The following is a 26,394-nucleotide window of genomic DNA, read 5'->3' on the forward strand; positions in this document are numbered from 1 at the left end:
TGCAGATTGCAAAGCACTTTCACACCCTTCAGTGTATCAGATTCTAGCAGTAACCCCATGAAGTAACAGGGGCTGTTATCCTCATTTTATAAAACTGGAAACTGAAGCTCAGAGGCTAAGTGATACACTCTAGATGGCAGCCAGAAAGCAAAAGAAGTGGAACTGAGCCCTTGACTTCTGATTCTAATCAAATGCTTTTCTTGCCACATCATGTTGTTGTCTTTTTGGTTCCAAGAGAATTAAAATGCCACAACTTAAAAAAAAAATCTGTCACCATTCACAAATCATGTCACTATTTGGAACCTGACATCATTTATACATTGGGAAAAAGAAGCACATGAGTAATGCTCCCTCACATAAGAGCTTCTGTTTTCAATTTAATTCTTCTGCTTTTTAAAATTGCTTAGATGCTGAGTGCTAATAAAGATGCTTAGTACTACTAGTGAAAAATTGAACAGATGTTGCTTCTGGTGGAAAGAGTCTAGAAAACATAGCCTACAGTGAAATTAGAAGCACCTAAACATTGTTTCTTTGTTGGAATAAAAGACATAGAAACCATCGAAGATGGACCACGGCAGTGCTGGACCAGACGGTCTAAGAAAGTCCTCTGGCAGGGCCCTGAACCGAGGCTTTTGTGTGGCCTAGGGTTCCTTTCCTCCCTGCCCTCCTATCCTCATCCATCCATCCAGTAGCGGGGTCTGCGTCACAGGTCAGCGAGGGTGACCGGATACAAAGAAAAATGAGACCTCTGAATGTGTGTGTTGGTTCTACTGGCGGTAAAAGTCCTGAGCTGTCAGCAAACTGTGGAAAGGGCACCTGACAGCCCTATTTGTTCTGCAGGTACAACTCGGAATGAAGTGGTTGGGAGCCAGGTTACTGCACCATGTGAATAAAGCCAGCATCCCCCACCACCCGCTCTGTTAATACTATGCACTGACCTGCTCTGCCCACTTCCCCTTTCCTCAGTGAGCCTTCAGCCTGGCACCCAGCTCTGAGATGAGGCCTGCTTAGCACCAGTGAAGCTCCCCACGTTCAAACCAACAACGTTCTGTGTGGAGATGAGGGAATCAAAGTTAAAATCCAACCCATCAGCATCCATGAGTTCGCTACGGATAATGGACTCCATGTCACATTCCAAGCTCCCATTGAACATGTCCAGGTCCAAGTCGCTGGGGAACTTCTCGTGACCCATGACTGGAAGGTTCGCACTGGTTGAGTACAAGGAGGAGCCTGAGAGAGAGTCCGAGAGGGTTTGCATAGACTGGCTGACGGGAGACTGTTGCTGGTGTTTGGCTGACCCGAGGCTGCTGGAGTCGCTCAAGCCCATGTTGCTGACGGAATTCGACAAGGCACGGCTGCCACCGAGAGCGCCCTGGGTTTGGTGCTGGTGGTGGAGCAAGTTCTGATTGACCAAACTCCCCTGGTTAGGCTGGGCGGCAAAGGACATCATTGGGTCACTGCGAAGCATCACGTTCCGGCGGGAGTTCTGGGCGGACACAGCGGTGCTGGCCTGAGACATCAAGGGGTCCGACTGGGTCATCATGACATCGCTGTGGCTGAGTGAGTCCGACGTGAGCAGGTCCTGGAGTGTCTGGTTGCCGTAGTGGGACATGGAAGAGAAGGTGGCTGGCTTGTTCTCTTGGATGGTCTGCATGGGAGACTGGCGCAGGGAGTTCAGAGACGAGGGACCAAATACCGCGCTGCTGAAGGAGCTGGTGGGGGAGCCCAGGCCGGAGCCCTTGGTTGTGTACGGGAAGCTGGAGCTGCGCTGCATGAGCCCCCCCGGGGGCGATGGCTGGGATGCAGGGAGCGCGATATTGTCCAGCAGGTCGTCCATGAGGTTGTCGGCCAGTCCGTCGTTCAGATTCATGGTGCCCGCCATGTCGGTCAGCCGGGGCAGCTCCACAGTGCACGGCTTGCTGACAGAGGGCGACAGGCTGGCCGAGCTGCTATAGAGCATGGGGGACAGTGGTGCATCATCGTCCTGGACGTCGTCCAGCTCCGTGCTCGCCAGGATGGGGGACAGGCGGCCGCTGACTGTGCTGGCGTTGGAATTGGTGCGCGAGCGGAAGTCGGTCCACGCGTCCAGCTCATCGCTGCTGCGGGATGTGGGGCTGCCGGGCCACTTGGAGAGCTGGGAGGGACTGTCATCTGCTGACTCGGGGGCGGTCTGCAGGGCTGCCTTCTTCTTGGCTGCACGGCCGCGGCTCTTGGTGTACTTGTTGCTGTTGTCCATGGAGACGGCCCGCCGCCGGGGCGCCTTGCCACTCTTCCCGCCGTCAGGGTTGATGATCCACCACGAGCTCTTGCCGGTTCCCTCATTCTGGACCCGCATGAACCGGCTGTGCAGTGACAGGTTGTGCCGGATAGAGTTCTGCAGAGAGAGAAGGGACAATGCAGATGAGCCGCAATGGTCCAACTGAGCACCCAGGAGAAACAGTTACTAATCCGACGCAATTTTTAAAGCAGCCTCAATTTCAGAGGCTTTAAAAATAAGGCATTTGCATGAGTCTCCTTGGCTTGGGATTAAATGACAATACTGTAGATGGCATTTTCATAGTCAGGGTGTGGGAGATGGTTTCATATTCAGGAGATGCGGGGGACTGTAGGACTTCACTGACATTGTTTTTCTTAAATCCCCAGGTTTCGTTGTCCTTTCTGTAATTGTACTTCCTTTACTGAAGTTTGCACTTACAATGTATTACCACATCATCTCCCCCTGCATTGTGCAACAAACTTCCCTGGCTCTCTAAGGGTGATTCATCACCTACAGGGCTATTTTATTCCATTTTGGCCCCTTGCTCCTCTAGTACAGAGGCAGCAGCTACCTTTTCTGAGCCACTTCTATTCAGAACTGGTGTGAATTTTTACCTATCTTTTCTCTGACTCCATCTCCTCCTGCCACAATTTCACACCTGTCTCACAGGCATAAGAAAAAATGGCAGAGTAAGATTTGCTGAGTTGACAGAAGAAGTAAGGCAAGTCTCCCATTCAGAAAAATTCCAGCTAATTTATGCAGACACTCCCTCCTCAAGGCAATGTGATCTGAGCACAGTAACTTCCTTCCAAAGAGCACAGTATGGAAAGGGGAGGTGGAGGAGAGTAACTTTACAGTGAAGAAACGTGACAGCTCAGCCCGGTGATCAAGGTCAACATCAAAGGGCAAAGTCAGATTGATAATGTGCACTCAAACCAACGTGATGAAAACGGCACCCTCCCCTGTGGCCTTCCTTCCAAAACCTATCACCTCATTCTAATCGTGAGAAAAAGAGCAGACAAGTCCCAAATAAGGAACAGTTAAAAATGCTTGTCCAGTTCTCCTCAAAACTGTCAGACCCACAGGGAGCCTAAGAGAAACATGCTGACTAAACACACTGCGGAATCCTGGATGGGATGCTGGACAGAAAAAGCAAAGTACGAGGCAAAAACTAAGGAGATCGGAATAAAGCACAGACCTCAGTTAATACTAATAATGTATCAACATTGGTTTATCAGTTGGGACAAGTGTATCAAACTGATATTGGACATTAATAACAACAGGGGAGACTTGATGTGGATAGCCAACATCAAGAACTTTCTGGGCCAGTCTGGTAACTTCTCTGCAAATCTAAAACCATTCTATATTAAAAGGTTTATTCTTAAAAAAAGGAAAGATGCGGGCAAAATATCCTCAAAACCCTAACAACTGCTCCCATCTTACAAGAATCCTCCTCCTGATTTAGGGAAGCCCAGTTAACAGAGATGACCCTGATCCAGCCCCATCTCTCTCACCGACCAACCATGAGACCTGAGCAAATCATTTAGTCTATGTCCAACAACTTCAGTTCTCCATCTTCATTATAGTCATAGCATTTGAAGCATCCCTCTCTGATAGGGATGACGTAAGGAGGATATATGATAATATACTTCAAAAGCCAGTCACGCTACTAAGTCAGGGTGTTCTTACTGCCATTATAAAACACAGAGTACATGATGGACAGAGCTCATTGCCTGGGGAGGTCTTCTATTCTGTAAAATACCTCGTGTGCTGTGAAAGAGAGAAGCTGATGATGGCATCTGCCACATCTGGAACAGCACCTGCAGGTCAGATGAGTTTTTATTTGCAAGTTAAAGACAAAAGATATTGCCTGCTGCTGTCTATTAAATGCAAACCATCCTAAAAGTTACCGTAGTTTAAAAAAAAACTGGCAATCACCAACTGTATTTATGTAGAAGATACAAATACATGTGTTCTACCAGAATGTTTTTAAAACACAGAAAGTCAGTGGGATTTCACCATACATAAATAACCCAAAATACTCAAGAGTGTTTCTGTGTATATGTTCCCATGCAAGGAAGTCCGACAGCTCTGGCTGGGCAATGAGCGTCACCAACCATGGGTCATAGCTCAGCATCTCTATGACAGGCGTAAAGACACGTTTGAGAGGACATGCTGAGTATCTGATGAGCCAAATGGTGCCCAGGAGACTATATATCCAGCTTCCCTTTCACTCTTATGGTTTTTTAAAGAATAATGGCATCTCTACTCATGGTTCAGAAATTACATTTCTTTAAAAAGTAAAACACTTTCTCCATAAAGATATGAAGCATGCTCTTAAAACTCACTCCACAGGGTTCAAAATGCAGGCAAGTGCACGGTGATTCTATTACTGAGTACCCAGGAGACTAGATATATGAACCACAAACTTAAACTCAAGCTTCTGATTAGGAAAAAAACAGGCTTCAGTTCCTGAAGCCCTGTGGGGGTGATGTGGACACTGACTGAACCGCCCCTCCCATGGCCAGCCCCCGCTGCTCCAGATTTCGGAAAGAGTTCATTCATACCAACACCCAGCAACAACAATGACCAGTCATAAATATCCAGTTATCCACCCTTTAAAAAGCATTTGTGGACAATTTTTTAAATGAATTTTTAGTTTCACCAATTCCAAACCAAGCAGAAAAGAAAATGTTAACCCTTTAGAGACCTCCAAAATGTCCTATATGGATAGTCATCTATTCTACAACTCTAACCCTAACAATGTATGTGTGTAATTTTTCAAAATTATAAGCTACCATTGGTTAGAATTTGGAGAGAGAAGCTAAGCTTCTGTAGGGCCTTGTGATAAAGGGGCTGGAACACCCTCACGGAGGACAGAACCAAGGACTGTCAGACCCGGGCCCTAATTGCCAGGATGACGAACGGAGCCTGACTGACTACAGGAGTCAGTTCCTGGGTCAGCGCTTTTAGATTCCTCATCTCTAATCTTCCTAACAAACCACAGAGTCGATGCCCTCATCATATATATGAAGCCTCAGACTGAGAGAGATTAAATAACTTAGAGAAGGTCACACAGCTTTAAACTGAAATTTGTTTTTCCAACTCCACTCCAATGCTTTCTCTCAACCTTTCCCGGATCTGTCACCAAATTATACAGAAGTCATCATTTAACTTCTCTGAGCTAACATCTAAAGAAAGACATTTAAGAAAGACGAAGGATACAAAGGCATAAACTTATGACTATAATTTTGTGAAATAATTAAGAGTAATAATTTAGTAGGTCTTTCCTAAAAATGTTTTTAAAACAAAGTCTTTACAAAGAGTAATCCTATAGCCTGCATTTGCATTTCTTTACTAAGGTGGCCATCATAGCATTCATCCTAAAGAGAGGGTAGTGGTTACCATACAAACCCATATAAGCTACACTTAGATTCTGAACCAAAACCCAATTTATTAAATGGATGATCAGCTTCAGTGTCAAATCTGAGTTCAACTCTTGCTTTAGAGGTTACTAATGACAGAATACATTCCCTAAGGCATATCACCTACGCGACACTCAGACAGGATTTTCCTCTAAGACAGTGCAAACAAAACTATGTCACAATCATCCTCATGGTCCCTAGCCTTCCATTTATAAAATCCATAATCTGAAGCGGTAGGGGGACATTGACAAAGACCCATCAGTATGGTCCCCCTGGTCCATTTCCAGCTCAAATGCCCCTCACCCTAACGAGGTCAGATATCAGAAATGTAGTCTGCTTTTTTGCCTCACAGGTCATGATTCTAATCACCAGGTTCTCTAAGTTTTGGTGAAACAGGAAAAAGTAAACACAAATGCCAGAGAACGTATCAGAATTGCAGTGTTTCCCCAACACGTTCCCTGATAATGGAAATTAATGGTGATATAATTTCTGTAAGATTTCAAACTGCCCCTCCCTCACCTCAAACCCAGGAATAAAGTGGAATTTATAAAAAGAAACCAGCCAATTATAAAATCCTTTTATAAAGTGCAGTTTAAGTTCTCTGAAGACCTCTTCAGTCGGGGGCTCTAAATTAAATTTCCAATGTATTTTGTGCATGTTAAACTATAAAACTGCTGTTAAAAATATTCTATCCTTTTCCACTAATTCATCTATCATACCAAATAGTCTAAATTTGTAAGATATAACATTAGTTTGAGGGTTGGGAGCTGACAGAGAAGGAGGAACGGTTTGATAGGACAAGAGAGATTTTTCTAGTCACATCTAAACGCACATTTTGGAAAACATTGTGAGGTCCTTAAGGCTAAGGTGATAAGGTAATTATTACCAACCAGGACTCCCGCTGCTAGATCTCAGGCCATTCTGTCATCACATCTGTTTACTAGAGGAGCCAATAAATTACTATAACCCCAACCCAAAACCATGTGAATAGTTCTGGTTATTTAAATCCTCTACTAAAAATTTTTGTCTTCCCTGGTAACTCAGACAGTAAGGAATCCGCCTGCAATGCAGGAGACCCAAGTTCAATGGGGAAGCCCCCTGGAGAAGGTAATGGCAGCCCACTCCGGTATTCTTGCCTGGAGAATTCCATGGACAGAGGAGCCTGGCAGGCTGCAGTCTATGGAGTCACAGACAGTTGGACACAACTGAGTGACTAACACACAACACAACTAAGAAATTCAGAGATTGATGAATTACAGTAAACGAAACATTTCTAGGAACAAACTTTTGTCAGGGACAAAAATGCCAGCGTTTCCCCACCAACCCCCAACCAGGGCCCAGAGATGTAGAAAACGCTGAAATCAACTGTAGCACAAGTTGTCTGAACAGAGCAGAGATTAAGAATACCTTGTGATTCACTTTTTATGTCAATCTTCTCTTTTACAAAGCAATTTATACTGAAGCAAGGCCTACTCTGGGGCAGAAAAAAATAGGTGTAGGTAATTAGTAGCAGAGCTGACACAGCTGTCCCGAGTGACTGCAGCTGCCATTGGTGGCCTAGCCCTTCAAGGAGGGGTGCGCAGGTGTGTGGAAGAGGAAGGTGCTGACATTTCACAGTCACGCTGACTGGCCGTGTGGTCCAGAGCCTAAGGTTCCCTTGGCTTGGCCCTCCTTGAAGAAATCAGCATAAAGGTGACTATCCTCATCCGAATTTGGTCATTCTTGTTCTTGCTATAATGAAGACAGTGTTCTAATGCAAGACACATTTATCCTTAATGCTAAAGTGCACAGCCACTGCATTTATGCCAACTGGCTGTGAAGATAGATGGACCCCAAACAGATTAGATTAGATCAGGTGTCACAGAGAAGCTGCCTGAAACAAGTAAGTATTCCAGCAATATTTACAAAATGGGTAATTCACACATGCAATTTTTTAAGGTAGCCAACGGAGGCAGGTAGGCTTCGATGTCAGCCAGGTCGGAGCTAGAATAGTGGCCTAGGTGTGTGTCCTGCGACCCTGGACAATTGAGCCAACTTCAGTTGCCCCTTTTATAAAATGAGAATAAAACCACCCTCTCTAACTCTAGGATCTTTGGGACGATTAAATGAAAGTATGCATGCAAGTTACTCATCCAGTGCCAAGCACAAGAGCAGCTCTCAACTGTCAAGATTCCACACACGGAAGCAGTGACATCACAAACGTTCACTTACTGTTTTCCGAGCATCATATGCTTTAAACCAGAAGGTGAGAGGGCGGCTCCTTCCAGGAAAATATTTCAAACTTGTAAAAGTATTTCAAAGTGCCGTGCTGCTCAGGAGTAGCTGGTAATTTCCCAACTGTTGCTACCCTGTGTCCGCTCCAACCCCTTCCAACCCATGTTTACCTTGTAAAGACTGTCCACTAACCCAGACACCAGCTGCATGTGCTTCCCCTGGAACACAGAGAGGGTTTTGTCTGGAAGCAACATGTGGTATCAATTTATCTTTCTCAGCAAGGGCAACAAGGAATCCACTGACTTTAAAAATAAAAAGGGAGTTGTGTAATTTAACTCTTAAAGGCCTCTACCTTTCTCAGTCACTCCCTTTTTTTGGTTATCTCAAAATGAGTTATGGCTGTCAACTTCCAAGCCAGACCCACTGATGCCCACCAAGCAGACTGCAGGCAGTGCCCTGGTCCTCGTGAGAGATTTCAGTGGGGATGATCTATAAAGGACTGCTTTTAAATCCAGTGCTCATCTACGCAGCACACAGGACCAGCATTTCAAGTAGGTCCCCTTGCTTTGACTTGTCACTGATAGTTCAGAATGGGACTGCCAAAGACCTGAATTCTAAAATATGTAACTGCTGAACAGTTGACAAAGGTCATGTGAAAAACCCAGTGGAGACCCAGTGAACTGTGCGCCACAGCAGAACAGCGCAGAGACAGCTTCGGGAGAGATGCTGGCTTTGACTTTTGATGATAGGCTCTTTCAGAGGCAGTCCTCTGGATGATGCCCTGACTTCTCTTAGGTATCAGTTCTCCACCCTGGCTGCCTCTTCCAATCACCTTCGGAGGCTTTAAGCACTCAGTCGTAGAGACTGGTGTGAGTAAGGCTCAGGGAGGCACAGTTTGAAAGCTCCCCAGATTATCAGCTCAGAGCTGAGATGCCCTGGAATTTCCCCCTTACGTTTCTGCTGGCTGAGACTCTAAGCTAAAGATTCTCAGTCTCCCCAGGTCTGATGACACAGCACAGCAGATGTTCTTTAAGTCCAAGTTTCCACCATTTAGAAGATAAGGATGAGAATCAGGCTCACAGATTAATGTTGGGTTTATATGCAGAGAGTAAAACGGAGAGTTAGAGCAATCTATCAGATCACTGGAGTCCAGATAGCTTTTTTCCTAAAAAAAAAAAATAATAATAATAATAATAATAAGGTGGAGGGAGGAGTTGAGAGGGAAGGTCCTTGACCTTGCACTGCCTTGTGGACGGTCATCCATCCTGCCCTGTGCCACTTCTCCACCAGGCATGGATAAGCATGGACAGAAAAGGGGCAAGAGGACTTTCCCAAAGGTAGGAACTGATACAGGCCACAGAAGGGATGGGCTGGGACTGTAATTGATCCTTATAATTCTCAGCGCTCTCCCTGAATTAGCAATGTAACCTCACATAATCCCTTTTATGAGAGACTGTCCTTCAAATGAAATGCCAAAGATAGACTGCATAAAAATAACCACTGAAAAGGCCGTACCCCAATCCTGAGATACTTATTAGCATCCATTGTTAAGAATACAGCAAAGTATTAATGAACTCCTTGAGATCCAAAGCACATGATTTTAAGCAGATCATCTCAAGAACGTTAATAACAACCACACAGTTTCTCTCCTTCCTCGACTGCAGGAAAGACTACGTCGCTGCACTTGGTGCAAAGACCCTGGACGGAGGGAGGTGGGGAGTGGATACTGCAAAGGGCCAAGTAGTGCTACCATCTGAGGGAGAAGGGTGAGGGCTGGGCCTGCTTATTAGACAGGAGACACTTAGCTGGCTTGCCTTCTTCTACTACATTTTATCGACTTTGGGACTAATTTGTTCGAAAGCAAGTTCACAAAGTATGACAACATAAAACAGACTTGAATTCAGAGCCATTATTTCTGATTCTATGGAATACCAACTAGAACAGCCTTTCAGACACAGAAGAAAAATATTCACACAAAGGATTGCATAATCAACCCTGATGTGTGAGACAAGTTCCAGGCTAGTTCCACTCTTACATGTGTCTAAAACACTAAAAGTTTAAGCCATTAAAGGACTTATTTTTAAAAGATAATGTTCTAAAATAAATATTGCTGGGAATTTGTCTGAAGGATTAAATTTCCAGGTAGAAACAATATTTCCATTAAATCTGCTGACAATCCTCTACCCATAGAGATCTCCTTGGAAAACTAACATTTGTTTCAAGTTTTCACGCAGTAAACACAGGTTCTGGTCCCTCGTTTGGAGGAATAAAATAACAACAACCTGGTGATCAGTAAAACGAACCCATTTCTTACCCAAGACAAATGAGACACATGAAGCTTTCTTGGGAAAGGAAAGGCTTGGCAGACAATTTGCTCTTCCCCTCAACTGAACAAGAAATCCTAGATGGGAAGAAATTTCTCTTAAAGAGCTACTACGCTATTACAGACAGTTTTGTTGGGTTTTCCAGTGTGGGTTTTATTTTCATATTAATTTTTTTTTTTCATTTAGCGATTTTTTTTCAAGCCCTTCCACAGCTGTTTCTGCTCTTGGAGGGCAAGAGGGAACATTCCATTCCTCCCGGCCAAACCTGCACTTCCGGCACACAGAGAACCCTGGCAGCCTTGCACCCTCTGCCCACACCCACCCCTCAGCAGCCTCCCCATCCCCAAACCACGTCCAGCCCCACGTCCTCCTCCCCACCCCCAAGGAAGCAGCAACGAATGCATGCAGTCAACGGAAAGACAGTCTCCAGAAAGTAGGTTAAAGCTGCAGCATTTGGCCACCCCTGCCCTCCTGGCTCCAGGTTTCTTCCTGATGTGACTGAATCCCTTCCCCTTTCCACAAGGGGCTCGGCAAACACATGCTACTTAACTTCTCCTCCCTGGTGGCTCAGATGGTAAAGAATTCACCTTCAATACAAGAGACCCAGGTTCAATCCCTGAGTCGGGAAGATCCCCTGGAGAAGGGGATGGCAACTCACTCCACAATTCTTGCCTGGAGAATCCCATGGATAGAGGAGCCTGGCAAGATGCAGTCCATGGGGTCACAAAGAGTTGGACGTGACGGAGCAACTAACACACACTTTAAGACCGTGCAGGACAAGCCACGCAAAGTCGATGCTTCAAAGGGTTAAAAACCATGACATAAAAGAACATTCCTGAAACTGACTCTGCAAAGTAGAACGAAGTAGAACAGAAATAGCTTTGTTATTAACAAAATTTTCACTTAAGATTAAAAAAATAAAGCTGCAAGTTTTTTCAGTTTGAAAATGTATTGTGGGTGGAAATGGAGAGAATAAAAGGGCATTGGAAATACACATCCAGAATTCAGGAATACAGTGGAGTTTAATCACTTTCACGGCATTATGTAAGTGATCATCAGGGCAGGAAGTTCAGTAAAAGGTAATACTGTGGAAAACGGAGGGCTGCGAAACGCATCTAATAACAAGCAACCTTAACTTTACAGTGAAAGAAACTGAAGACCAAAGAGATACAAGGCATAGCTGAATTCAATCAGCTAGGAGGTGGCAGCCAAGTGGAGACAAACTCAGATCTCCTGGCCTCTAGGTGTTGCAGTAATACCACCCAGAAACACCGTTAGTCCCAGTGTCTGGATTACCATGACAACTGAAAAGGTGAAGTGAAGTGCATGGAGCACAGAGGATGGATAAGATCTACCATCCGTCCATCCATTCAGCTTCAGTCTGCCTTGCTTTACAACTTGGGGAATAGGTGTCTGTCTCCCCTAACACTTACTGAACCCTTTACAACCGGATGCCATGTTTTATTACAGCTTTACTGCCTAGCACGGCAGTGCCACATAGCAAGTGCTCAAAAATATTCCTCTCATCACTGAATTAGTGGGAAGGGGACAGCAGCCACAAAACAAGGCCTGAATTTTATGTTAAAATGAAATGTTATAAAAACATGAGACCAATAAATGATCCTCAATATGAAAAATGGAAGGAAACTTCCATTGCAAAATGTGAAATAGCATTAAGGTTTTTCTAAAGTCAACAAGTCTCAGCCTTGAATATAAACTTCAATTATACAACCAAATTTCCCAAAACAAGATGACATAGTCTAGTAAGCAGGCTTAAGGTTCTCTGTAATAATATTATAGAGATGGGCAGAAGGATGGTACATAGGCTATTCGGGGGAGCAAGGGCTTGGGAGAATGGTCTCAGGTCCAGCCAGGGTGTAGATCCCTACCCGTCTCTACCCATCTTGGGGTGTTATGGAGCCCCTATTACTTGGTAATGCAGTTGATTGGCTCAGCACTCAGAGGCATCCTTGAAACCAGAGACAACATGCCTAGTTCTAAATCTCCCCCAAGCAAACACAGGGATAACACGAGAAATCCAAAATAGAGTCTACCTCACCTGCAGTCTGAAGGAACTTACTGTATTAGTGCCTGCCCAAGCCAAGACTCTGTGCTTCACAAACCCAATCTCACTTTATTTTCATGGAAAGTCTGTCAGGAGGAGATGGGTGCAGAACAGTAACTGTTTACAGGCAGTGGGGCCAGAAATCAAGCCCAAGGCTAACTCCTACAGCAGAGCTCTAACCACTTCGCCGTGCGCCCCTCTCCAGGCCCCGAGCTGACTAAGGACAGAGGCACCATTCCAAGTGACCAAGGAGCTTGCAAGACTACACTAACCCGTGTCACCGAATTAAATGTTTTCAGCTCTAAGTTTCTGTACATGGTTCCTAGGACTATGAAAGGAGAGGAAAAGGTGGAAAAAAATCACTAACCATAAAGCAAGTGTTGTTGGAACTGGATCATTTTTAGAAATGATCCTTTTTTCTCAGACACTCCCCAAAAGGAACACTATGGATGTGTTCTGCCTTGACCTGGGATCACTACTTTTAGGCAATGAACAAATTGGATCACTGCCATAACCTTTTGAGTGCCCAGGCCTTCCTCTGTGCTATCACCTGTGACCGATTCAAGCCAGTTTACCTGGTTGTCCCGGGCAGGCCTATCCCGGCCCCCAAGAGCTGGCACCATTCTAAGGTCCTGAAGCCAGAGACATCAGGCAAATGTCAGCTTTACCCGGGACCTTGCTATTACAAGGCTTAATCTGAAACAGGGACTCAACTCTATACTATTTAAAATATGTAATTAGTTTATTATTGAGCCAGAAATGATTAGCTTGCTTTCAAACTATGTGAATTTTAAAACATGATGTCTTTTGCCTGCCAGCTGACAGCATGATCGGGTTGCTTCTGTTTAGCCTCAATCAAAAACTCTGGTAGAAAACTGCTTTAAGGCTTCATATGCATGCTATTTTATTATTTGTCTTCTGGCATCAAAATCTGCAGAAACAGAAATCACTGACAATGCAAGCACACTAAGAGGGTGGATGCAGAGGTGATGAGTGGGTGAATTCAACAGCTTGAGAGTTTGACATCTGAGATCCAGGAAAACTGCCTTTCTCTTCCCAGGGTACAATCCTTCTCTTCACGTGGAATTCACTGGCTGTAGCATCACACATACAAACACTGACTGTTTCCAGCTCTTCAGATGGTCTAGTTCAGAAAAAAATGGTTCTTTTCTGTCTTGTTATTTCAAGAGCAATGAATTTCTTTTTGGTAGCTCTGAAATATATGCCAATGTGTGGGCACAGTCACATAGCTACACATGGGCCCACACCCTGGAAAGACTGGGAGGGGTGGAGGCACATTTTTTCAGCTAGGGCAGGAAAAAGTTGGGGCTGGTATTTATAAAACAGACATGTGTGTATGCATCTGGAAGCAGGCTCCCTTCCAAGTGTCAGTGTTAATTATTCTAATAGTCATCAAAAATCAAGGTGTTACTGGTGAAAGCAGAAAAAGGAAGCGAATGCCACATAACAGAGTATCCCTGCTGGCTACTGCAAACACAACCACGGATGGACTTTTTCTTTACGGGAATAGAGTACAGCAGTCAACTCCACAAAATGACTCGGGCCTGCACCCCCTCTATCCACTCCACACCCGAGTGAAATTCGGCTAGCAAGGAGTCTCCTGAGGAACTGCTCCCTCTACCTGAGAACCTCAACTGCAAGACCAGCATTTCACAGTACTGGTTTTGCAAGATTTCTTCTTGTTTAAAATCACAGGATGCAAAAGTGGCTGATGACCAATACGATGATGTTGCTAAATACCGAGTGAATCAACCATTTATTCCCGGACACTCCTGGGTGCCAATTACACACACAGATGAGCACCAGCCAGCTTGAAAGTCCACATGAATGATTAAATAAAGATAGGAGATGACATTTCCATGTGCTGAAGAACTAGGCATTCATTCCATTTTTTCTCCTGAAGAAAATACTGATTGAGCCATTTGTATACAAGTGCATTTTAATTTATAATCTAGGATGTTCTCAAATGTGCAAGCTAACCATTAGCACTACCCCTCAAATTATGATGAATGAAGCAGGTTGAATGTGCATGGGATAAATCAGTTTCTCTGAAAACCATGACACAAATGCAGTGTTTTAATACTAACACGTACTAGGCTGTCATCTCCTCACGTACACTGCTAGGTAAGCTTGAAAGCACTTAAGAAACTGGAAGCAACTAGCGTCAGTGGTGATACTAATCTATCACCCAAAGGGCAGGAGGGATGATATTAATTGGCAAGGACAGTCATACAAGAGACTAAGAGTCTATGGGACATAAGAGACACTACACGTGTGGTGGAGAGTTGGAGGTGAGACCACACCTCACCCAGCAGGCGTCACAGTGCTCCAGGGCTCCCTGGTTCCCACACACTTGCTGCCAGTGATTCCAAAGCCACGCCTGAGGAAGCAGGACCCCTGGCTTTACAACTACCTCCTTGGCTGAGTCTCATTTGGCAGGTCTGGCCCTCATATTCTCTCCCCCAACTTCCTGGATCTCATCACCTGGACTTTCTGGACTTTCCAATTCTTTCCCCTTAGGTTGTTCATTTGCTAATAGGAAATGTGACCTCATAGCACAACCAGGCCCTAGGTCTTTCCCTAAGACTTAAGAAATCATCATACATACAGGGTCCACTGAAACCAATCCCTTTAGGTCAAGACAAGGGAGGAAACACACACAAGAACAGATATTGCTGAGCCATTCTTAGGTTCAAAGGTAGCTTCATGTAGCACACTTCAGACTCTGAGGCATTATGTGGGATAATATCACCCTATATTCCCAGTTTCTCCAGCAACATGTTCATCAGGTTCTTCCAAACTGCCGTGACCTAGGGTCTCCCCAAGTAAAAAAGATAGCCAAGTCCTGATGCTATTTTGTGGACAGAAGAGGAAATCACATTAAGCTTCTCATAAGGTTAACGATCCAAGTTGGGAGACAATTCTCCACGGGGTCTCTGCAGGTCTTGCAAACAAAGTACAAACCCTTAGTTCTAGACTATCATTCAAAGATGTCTATATTTGCATAGTGAACAGCCTTGAAAAACAGTGATGCCATTGCACTCCAGAGCAAAGGACAGATGTGCTGATTGCTCATTACCAAACATCTAGGATCCCCAAACTCAGGATTCCTCTTCCATTCACCAAACCCGCTGCATGTACATGCATCAACCTGGACTCATCTGTGTCACTCATTCCCATGGGATTTGGGAGCAAGGATGGAGCAATGGAAAATATGTGGCTGCTCATGCTGCTTGCTGGGCAACCAGTAATAAATGCTTTGCCTTTGACCCAGGAGTCTCATGTCCAGCAGAGTCATCTCAGATCCTCCCAGTTCCTGACAGTCTGCTACTTTAGTTTATGAACTGCTGACATCTCCTTAACTATATCAGATAAAACTGGGCAATTCATCTCTAGCTAACTTTCTTCTCTACTCCTACATAAACGAGAAGAAACACAGATAATGGGATGGAGGAAAATGCATTTTGAAGGTTCTGATCTGGCTCTGCTGAGGACCCATAAGGCTTTATGAGATCAAATCATGAATAGAGGGGGAGGGGCAGGGGAGAAGGAAAAGCCCCTCCTGTGGCCACTGTGCAGTGTTTCGTCTGCATGGGTCACCATCTTTGTCAGGGGCTGCTCAACTCTGCGGTTTGCTCATGAAGAGCAGTGAGCAGCAACTTGGGTCTGTCGCTTTTGCCTTGCTCCTCCACTGAACAAGAGAACAGACCACATTATGTCCTCTAGGTAACATCTGTTGAGTTTCTGCAGTGGCCAGATCTCCATCAGGGAGCCCTGGGCCATTCTCAGAGGGAAGAGGCTCTCCCTAGTCCTTCTGACTTGCCTATGAGCTACCCCAAGTCTCACCCTGATGGAAATACTTTCATGGTCTTTATCTCGCCACAGTGACTGTCGGTGCACCTGTCACGTAGGCAGAAGCCTGAGATTCCCTCCTCCTTCTTTGCAAGCTCTTCTACATACATTTGCTTCATTCTTCGGACAGTATTTAGCAGCTTCAGACCTGCAGAAAGGAAGACAGACTAGGCGGTTCCTGTGAACCAAGAGCAAACACACACACATTTAAATACTCCAAGTTTCCAAAAGAGAGTTAATTTTCTAGCTTATTAACTATGAACCAGGAACCTCTACTATGAAATATAAAAACCTTACATGACTTCATGCTCTTCAGTTTCTAACTACTGATTCAAGTCAGATATGTTCTGGTACATAGGAAATTGGTATTTTCTTTTCCCTCCCCTTTCCTCCTGGATAACCTACTTCCATTCTTGGCAAAATGAGGTGTATATTTACTATAGTGTTCACATGTACCTACACGTTCAGAGACTCTGGAATGAGGCTAGGTTGTTGCCACACAGCCAAATAATGTGCCCTGTGAGAAATAATTATCAATTAGAGTGCTATAAAATGGGCTAGCAGTTTTATTCCACTCACACTGTGTGGTATTTTGGCCACCAAACACAACAAGCTTTCTTCGGTTCTCTTTACATCAATCAGAAAATTACATTAATTTGCTCCGATGCTATTTGTGGACATATGTGGAAAGAATGCAGACATCCAGGGGTAAATTAGAGTCAATTCACTCTACTTGGGCAGCAGGTCCCCACACAGACACTTACATTATAAAGGGACCTCAGCCTGGGCTGTAGCAATGGCTCTACAGTAAGGAACTATTAGCAACAACTTTCAAGTAATCAATTTTCAGTGCTTTTGAGTCTAGAGTAGCTGCCAAAAGAATTTGGCAAAAGCCATCATTTTAAAAACACCAATTTAAGCTACAGTAAGGTATTCTTACTATAGCAAATAGGTTTTATTTTGTCTCTTTAAATCTATATAGGAGGTTGAAAAATAGAAAAAATAAAGGTTTGAAATTTAGATACGACTTGGACATTTTAAGTCTTACAGCTTTTCTGTCCTTCTTCCTGACAGCTCTCTTTTATGTGACATTATGTTTGGTGATAATTATTAAAATATTTCCTGGGGGGAAAGACATATTAAAATAGGAAGAAGTTATATATAAGTTCTTAACAGAAGAAAAACTGGGAAGAGTTAAAGAGCAAAAGAAGGCACAACTACATCCCTTGTTCTATCCTGACACACAGAAGACTCTTAACACACCTTTCTTGACAGGATAAATGAATTCCCCCCTCATTTTTTCTATTGAAGTAATCCATGCTGAATAAGGTTAGTGTCTGTAACGCAACGCAGGAAGTCCAGCATTACAGAGGTAGACACTCTTTTCTCGGGTTCTCCATCTCCAAGGAAATCTTTCTCTTGCATTTAAAGTCACAGTAAATAAAATATCAGATTTACGTAAATTTAAGTCATCTGTGGTAAACTTCAGAAACACTTAGAAATTCAAAATGTGGATATTATTCATTTTACTAGAAATCATACTCATGCTTCAGGTGAAGTATACAACTCAAACTACTATAACACAGTAGTAAAGAACATTTTATTTTTAATTAAGATTCATGACTTTTTTAAAACTGAGGAAAATAAACATTTAAATTGATTTGCAAAAGTATTAAATAGGTACAGACTTAAAAAAAAACCAGTATCTATTGATGTTAAAAATGTATATTACCTTTGACTTAGAAGAATTGATCACTTCTCTTACGTGAAAATAGTTCACTATTAATTTTGGGCTTTTTGTCATATATAGCCAAACTTAATCCTACCTGCGATTCATGGGGTCGCAAAGAGTCGGACACGACTGAGTGACTGAACTGAACTGAACTGAATCCTACCTGATACACCCAGAAATTCTATTTTTAAGAATTAATCTTACTAATCCTTCTGCACACACACACACATTCACTCTCAACTTCTGCATATATTTGATTGATAACAAAATATCATTGATTACAAAATTACACTTATTAATAACAGTAAAATTCTCAAAGAGATGGGAATACCAGACCACCTGACCTGCCTCTTGAGAAATCTGTATGCAGGCCAGGAAGCAACAGTTAGAACTGGACATGGAACAACAGACTGGTTCCAAATAGGAAAAGGAGTATGTCAAGGCTGTATATTGTCACCCTGCTTATTTAACTCATATGCAGAGTACATCATGAGAAACGATGGACTGGAAGAAACACAAGCTGGAATCAAGATGCCGGGAGAAATATCAGTAACCTCAGATATGCAGATGACACCACCCTTATGGCAGAAAGTGAAGAGGAACTATAAAAAGCCTCTTGATGAAAGTGAAAGAGGAGAGTGAAAAAGTTGGCTTAAAGCTCAACATTCAGAAAACAAAGATCATGGCATCCGGTCCCATCACTTTATGGCAAATAGATGGGGAAACAGTGGAAACAGTGTCAGACTTTATTTTTGGGGGCTCCAAAATCACTGCAGATGGTGACTGCAGCCATGAAATTAAAAGATGCTTGCTCCTTGGAAGAAAAGCTATGACAAACCTAGATAGCATATGAAAAAGCACAGACATTACTCTGCCGACAAAGGTCCATCTAGTCAAAGCTATGGTTTTTCCAGTAGTCACGTATGGATGTGAGAGTTGGACCATAAGGATGGCTGAACACTAAAGAATTGATGCCTTTTTTCAGAGTCCCTTGGACTGCAAGGAGATCCAACCAATCCATCCTAAAGGAAGTCAATCCTGAATATTCATTATAAGGACTGATGTTGAAACTGAAGCTCCAATACTTTGGCTGCAAAGAGCTGACTCATTGGAAAAGACCTTGATGCTGGGAAAGATTGAAGGCAAGAGGAGAAGGGGACAACAGAGAATGAGATGGTTGGATGGCATCACGGATTCAATGGACATGAGTTTGAACAAGTTCTGGGAGATGGTAAAGGACAGGGAAGCCACACTGCAGTCCATGGGGTTGTAAAGAGTCGGACATGACTGAGCGACTGAACAATGAGAGGTTTCTAATCACATCAGTTAGACAGTGCAATAGAAACACTTAGCAAGAAAGGTATTTCTGCACCTGTTTCCCATCCACCTTGATGCATGTGTCATCAGACAATTCCCAAGTGTTTTTCAACGAATGACTGTATGTGTGGGACACTGCCACCCTTCAATGGCACAAGGCTGGCAGGGCAAGCACTGATTCTCATGGCCTCGTCGCAAGTTTCAGTAGTTCTGATTTGGAGGCCACTAAGGACAGGGACCCAGCACATTTGCGAATGATGAGGCTGTATTTATGGTGAGGCTCTCAACACTTATTGGTTTGGATCCACCTGGATCTCAAGAGAAAGAACATTTTTGTGGTTTCAGACATAAAAATGAATCATACAAATTATGGCTGAGAGACATATGGTCTTAGCTTCTAGGAATTAATTTTACAATAACACAATATATAAAGCTATTTCTACTGATCATGGCAATTATGCAAGGCCATACCTTAGCAATGATTTTCACAAAACTATCAGAAATAACATCAACAGCCAGTGAGCAAAGAATATCTACAACACACCATAATGTTCTAGCTTGGACACAGGCTTGCTCTTCTGACTCTGGAGCAACATGAAATGAGCAGAAAGTAAGGCAGACACAGTGACATCATCAGTCTCCACTCAAGCCCAGAGCATCAAATCCAAAAAATAAAATCCTATCCAATAAGAAACCAACAATCTCCCATGTGGACATCATGGTATAGCATCCACTAAGAGTATTAACAGAAAACTCTGTATTCCCATGGAACCAAACAGTGGTCAGCTATCCATCCCTAAAATGAATTTTCAAAAATCAGGAAATGAGTAAACGAAGAAATCTGTCACAAAGCTATTGCAATATTCTAAATACTGAATGCTATACAAGAATAGAAACTTTATTGCATTAAGATACCACATGACAGTCTCAATTTTTCATGTCTAAAGGCTGGATATTGAAAATTGCATCTATGGAGATCTAATAAACAGAGCAGCATTGCAAATGTTTAAGTGTGCTGTCTAATTTCATCTATATGTAAGAACATGCTGGGGAAAGAGTCTTGAATATTTCAAGTTAAGTTGGTACTATGGGTTGTAGTCATTGACTACTGAAAACAGTCATCTCCAGGAGAAGAAGATAAGATGGGTGATTTACTCAGAGGAAAGATTACTTAGTAACTGATATCTCACATCTATTTCACTGATAAATACTAAGCAGTTACTCTCCAAACCCCTGTGGGATGAAAAGAGTTATTTCAGAGTTTAAATTGTCCCTTGCAACATCTTTTAAACTCTTCTTAATATGCTATTGAGTCCATTCCTGGCACTTCATAAATAAAGCTATAAAGTCTTGGCTCTGAACGGGTTATCGGGGCATCAACACCTCTGCTAGAAGGCAAGGCCACTGGGCCTGGACTACCAACGTCTCTGGTGTCTCCCACACAACTCCTCACACAGGGCTCTGCACTCTTTCCATGAAACTGCAACCACCTTAATTTACAGTCCATGAGGTCACAAGTGTTGGACAAGACTTAGCAATTTAATTTTCCCCTAATTTAAAAAGGGGGGAAAAAACCCTTGAAATCACAATATATGTTTAATGGACTAATAGCTCTTTTGGAAAGTGATTTTTAGCTTACTAATGTTTTGTCCTTAGGAATAAATGTCCTACATCAAGTCTCAATTTCCTTTTGCTTCAGGAATTGAGCAAATCCCCTAGGCCATTCCATCCTGATCACTTCCCCAGATCTAGCACCTAAAGCTGACGTGAGTCCTCTGATTGTTAACTTTGAGGATGCCATCACTTCAAGATGACTGTGGCTGGAGGTAAAAGAGAAATAAGACCTTCCCTGACACAGAGGGTGGATCCAGGGTGGCAGGGGCAGGAAGGAATGACGACCAAGGGGCAGCCTCTCCCTCTCCCCTCACGGAGACTGTCAGGGCTGGAGCAGTGGAGGAAGAAGTAGAGGGGCCTCATGCATACACATTTGAACAGGTATTTACGGAGATCCTTTCGAGCACCAGGTGTACAAACACCAGTGAACAAGACAGCCCTGGTCTCATTCATGGATTTTACAATTCCGTGCAGTGAGGGGGAGATAAGGGATAGATAATAATTAAAACAAACAAATACATACATAATTACAAGTTGTGAAAAGTGCCCTGAAGGAAAACAAGAGTACCACAAGAGAAAGTAACAGGGTGGGTTGGACGGACCTAAGATTTAGATTGGGAAGTCACGAAAGACCTAAGACCTGGAGGATGAGCAACCAAGCAGTGAAAGTCAGCAGGGCCGATGTATTTACCTACAGAAAAAAAAAGGGAGGAGAATCTGAGATGTTCTCCTTGAAGTCACGCAAATGTGAGGTCAGGTAGAGATGAGGACCCAAATGGAGAGGAGATGAGGACCCAAATGGAGAGGAGCCACCAGACAAGAGGGGCCGTGGTGATCATGACTTCGAGAATGCAGTACTTCCAGAAGACACAGCAGGCACTGCTCAAAGGCGCAGAGAGAGGATGTGGTGAACACTGTCCATGAGCTTTGGCAACAAAGAAGCATCACTGGTGGCCTTGGTAACAGCAGTATTGGCACTGCCAGGGGCAGAAGTCAGGGAAGATACCAGCAACCGATAATAAACAATAAACCATAACCATAAGTCATACTTGGAGAAGGCAATGGCACCCCACTCCAGTACTCTTGCCTGGAGAATCCCAGGGACGGGGGAGCCTGGTGGGCTTCCGTCTATGGGGTCGCACAGAGTCAGACACGACTGAAGTGACTTAGCATAGCATAGCATAGCATAAGTCATGCTGCTGCTGCTGAGTCACTTCAGTCGTGTCCGACTCTGTGCAACCCCACAGATGGCAGCCCACCAGGCTCCCCCGTTCCTGGGATTCTCCAGGCAAGAACACTGGAGTGGGTTGCCATTTCCTTCTCCAATGCAGGAAAGTGAAAAGTGAAAGTGAAGTCGCTCAGTCGTGTCCGACTCTTAGCGACCCCATGGATTGCAGCCTAACAGGCTCCTCCGTCCATGGGATTTTCCAGGCAAGAGTACTGGAGTGGGGTGCCATTGCCTTCTCCGAGGTAACGTTTACTGAGTGTTTATTATGTACTAAGCACTGTTTTAACAATATTATCCCCTCAGGGATATGAGAGCACTGAGCACTCAGGAAATCTGCCCAAGACCGCATGCTGTGTGCGGAGGGTCCAGGATAGAACTCCAGGAGTCTGGCTCAAGTCCAAACACTATGCATGGAAGTGGGTGACAGTGAACAAGGCCCAGGGCTTACGGGTAGGGGCTGGCACGGTCCTGGCCCTGGGGTCACATGCAAGCCTCTCCCAGCAGAGGACATGGCTAGGCAGACTCTACTGGCTACAGTGGCCACAAGGCTGTCCTTCCACCTTGGGAAAATAATGACCGTCTAAGGAAGGGTATGTCTCAGAATACGCACTCTGCAACTTCCCACTATTCGTCCAGTGAGACCCCTAGAAGTTATTTCCACTTAGAGATTCCCTGAAGGGCAATCACAGCTGCAGTCCACACTGAAGTCAGGTGTTATTGCCCTGCCGCATGCCGTAACTCAGCAGCTCAGCTCTGGATCACACGCTTTTCATCGGTTGGGTCCCAGAGCCACAGGGTGAGATGGGGCAAAGCAAAGCGAACACACTGGATGTACCCTCTTCCCCTACAGTTTAGTCAGGAAGGAAAGCTGAGCCATGAGAAGAAATTGCTGCACTGCTCCTGAGCAGTCCTTTCAATCCATAACCAGGAAAACAAATATAGACACAAAATGAAACAGAGGAGCCATGGGTTTCTTTTGAGGTTTGCTCATTTTTCAGCACCTGGCAATCTCATGCTTTCATCTCCACTAAGCATAATTTTTAGGTCCTTGGGAGGATGAGTGCTAGTTCTTAGGTGACCTCAGTGGTCAAAACCAGTGAGCTAGGGTCCTTGGAGGGCCTCTCTAAGCCTTCCCTTCCCCTTGCCCCTTTCTCATCCTTTCTGTCTTCAGACAGTTTAACACAGACCAAGTCTGAAAACACCAAGCTGGCCCGGGGTAAAGAAGTTACTGGTTGTTTACACAGTAAAATTACGAGCCTCAACAAAAAATAAAACCATCCTCTGTGGAACAGCACTACATACAAAAAAAAAATGAGGCAAAATAAAATTCCTCATTCGGTAAAGCTTTCGCAGAGATTACCAAAGGCGGGGAATCAAAGAGGCTGGAAGCCTATTTAACATTTTATGAGTCAATCTCCAGGTTAGGAAGTGGAGAACACAGAAATTCTTTAGCTAGGAAGTTTAGATGCACTTATCAAATCCTGTGAAATACACACTATGTTCTAGAGTCTCAAAAATGAACTCCGTCTGTATGCAGAGGACTAAAAACAAGCTGCAACAACAGTGAAGACTAAAGAATGAATGAGTCTTGGGGCCAGTAGCTAGACTGCCCGCCACTCAGGGAGGAATCAGACAATCCTTCCACTGACTGTTACAGCAACTGTCCAAAACAAGGCAAGTTCAGAGTTCAAATTCTAGTCTCCGTGAAAGGAGTAAAGTAACTTAAGAGTGTAACTCCTGCCATATGCAAATAACTCTAATTTTTCAAATCTTTGTTATTTCCTAGCGTTGAATTGGCTACAAGTTGTTGAGCCTTTTTGTCTTCAACTTTTCTCAGATTACCTAAGTCATATGTGTATACTCTAAAAAAACTAACAAGATTAGAAAAGTGAAGCAGCAGAAAACAATCACGTACTTGGCCTTTCCAGACACAAACTTTGTAGATTTTGCTACTTATTTTCTATAGTTTTTGTTTATGTGAATGGGAACATCTTGCATGCTATCCTGGTGTTTCACCCAAATTGATGTTGAATTTATAACAAACAGAGGCTCTTGTTTATAAGCCCTCTTAAATGTATTTCTTAAAACATCAATGACCTGTATTTTTCTTTATTGAGTTGTACTGCTCTCAAAGTTTGATTTATTAAGGCTTTATATTTCAAGCTTTATATATTCTTGCATTCTTCTTCCCAAATTCCATGCAGAACGTAGACCGTAAGTAAGTATGCAGGATGCTCTTCCAGTTGTCCTACTTGCATAGACAGACCTTAATACAAGGAATGGCATCTGTATTCCAGGTACAATGAAAAGTTTATCCTTTACAGGCAAAGCACAAGAGGGATTTGGGCTGTAGGGTGCTATCTGTTCTGTCTGTTCAGGGACCGCTCTAGACGCCCCCCACACAGCACACCTGAGCATGCCCCCACATCCTCATGCTTCCAAGGCTGCTTCTGCACTCCCCAGTCCTCAGGTCCCACCCTGCTACTATGGGGGCAACCAGGCCACCAATAGGAGGAAAAGACCCAAAAATGGATGAGGCGGAATTATCCTTTACATCTGTACCAAGTAGTCATCACAACTCCTGTCTAGTTGATAAGTTAAATGTTACTACTATCCTGTTAATGCAGGAGAAAACGGCACAAAGAAGTTAAGACAGAATTTTAGAATGGGAAAGGACTTCAGGGATCAACTAACCCAGTGGTGACCAGATTCCTTAGTGGATTCGTGGAGGTTCTGGTTCTTTATGGCCTTAGCCGGGAGAAGTAGACCAACTCAACAACATTTAATGTGGCAAATTTCCCAAAACTGATTGCCGTTGAAAGCATTTTCAGAAATGTTTTAATAGTGTTCGTATGTTTGGTTTTTTTGCTATTTATGGTGAAATATATTAAAATAAATCAATAGTTTAAATTCAAAGGCATCAAAAAGGAAACAACATTAATTAAAACCACTGTACCACACTGAAATTCTAAGTTTTGTTTCTAATCAGTAGTAACTGGGAGCTCAATACCTAGAACAGTGCCCAGCACATAGTAGGGCCAAATAGGTATTTGTTGAATGAACTTATGAATGAATGAGATCCATCAACTTCATAGAAAAACTCCACATAAAAGAGTAAAATCATTCAAAGCAGTAAGTAGAAAGGAAGTCTGGAAGGCATTCATGAGATGGATGATTAATAAACAATTGCATATCTACTAGTTGTACACATGAAATTGTGAAGGATCAAAAACTCAAAATGATTAAATATCTTAAACATGCTACATAATGGATGCCAAAAAGTTTACACAGCTGAAAAGGATAGAAAAAAAAATTAAACATCAGGATAAATGGAACTATATCCACATGAAACTGATGAAGCATATTGTTGTCCCGTCCGACTCTTTGCGACCCCATGAATCGCAGCACGCCAGGCCTCCCTGTCCATCACCAACTCCCAGAGTTCACTCAAACTCACGTCCATCGAGTCAGTGATGCCATCCAGCCATCTCATCCTCTGTTGTCCCCTTCTCCTCCTGCCCCCAATCCCTCCCAGCATCTGAGTCTTTTCCAATGAGTCAGCTCTTCGCATGAGGTGGCCAAATATGTGCTTAAGTATAGTGTATTGTTTCTAAAGCACTTGGTGACCTAACACATGAGGCCTACATGGGGAAGCACATGGCCAGCTTGGGGTGGGGCAGAGGGTATCTCTGTTTCAGTTCAGCCTGTATGTATTGCTTCCCCAATTACTCTCCTGCCAAAGATGACCTTAATGCTTCCTGCGGCACAGCAAAGCCTTTGAGCAGTTGTGCACGTGTTTTCAAAGCCTCCACCTTTCTTACTAACATGCAGCATCATCTCTACCTTCCACCTACAATGAAAACAATCAGCTTGCTTCCTTCCACAAACCTCTCCAGGAGCCCTGCCTCGCCTCCTCCATCCTTCCTTCAAATTCCAGCTTCAAGCTCACTGCCTACAACTAGGCCGGCTCCACCTGATTCAGATCACTGCTTGCACCTGCATCTGGAAGAAGGTACTCCACATTTAAAAGCACAACCAGTGGGTGCTTTGCAGTTTTGAACTCTGTTTCAAACTGCTTCACAGGTGTATGATCTTCTGTGTGCTGCTGTCTCTTCAAGTAGTTAACGTGAGACACAACCAGTAAGTTTTCTATGTTTCCTGTATCTCAGAATGACTGACACAGTTTGATGCATGTAGTATGGTGTTCCATCAATATTTAGAAACTAAAATCTATGGTAAAGATCAATGCTATAGGACAGAGACCACAACATATTGATCATCCAAGTTCTGTCCTCTTAAAATTCACTGTACTTTTCAGGGAAAGTTAGTCCAGACTTCATTCAAA

General features: G+C 43.7%; 1 protein-coding gene across 3 annotated transcripts in view; it reads right to left on the reverse strand.

Annotated features, from left to right (window-relative positions):
• The window catches only part of FOXO3 (forkhead box O3), a 116,922-nt gene that overhangs the window by 18,009 nt on the left and 72,519 nt on the right, over positions 1–26,394 (reverse strand). The window contains exons 1-2 of one of the 3 annotated variants that reach the window (XM_070795988.1): positions 7,894–10,518; positions 939–2,374 (exon numbers count right to left, since the gene is read on the reverse strand). The exons of 1 other annotated variant lie outside the window; for it this stretch is intronic. In XM_070795988.1, the coding sequence (XP_070652089.1) occupies positions 974–2,335 (1,362 nt within the window). In that variant the 5' untranslated portion in view covers positions 2,336–2,374; positions 7,894–10,518 and the 3' untranslated portion in view covers positions 939–973. Of the gene's footprint in view, positions 1–938; positions 2,375–7,893; positions 10,519–26,394 lie in introns of those variants that run through there. One more of the 3 variants, XM_019967260.2, reaches the window with a different exon arrangement.

The sequence above is a fragment of the Bos indicus genome, chromosome 9 (genome assembly GCF_029378745.1).
Source record: "Bos indicus isolate NIAB-ARS_2022 breed Sahiwal x Tharparkar chromosome 9, NIAB-ARS_B.indTharparkar_mat_pri_1.0, whole genome shotgun sequence".
NCBI classification, from domain to species: Eukaryota; Metazoa; Chordata; class Mammalia; order Artiodactyla; family Bovidae; genus Bos; species Bos indicus.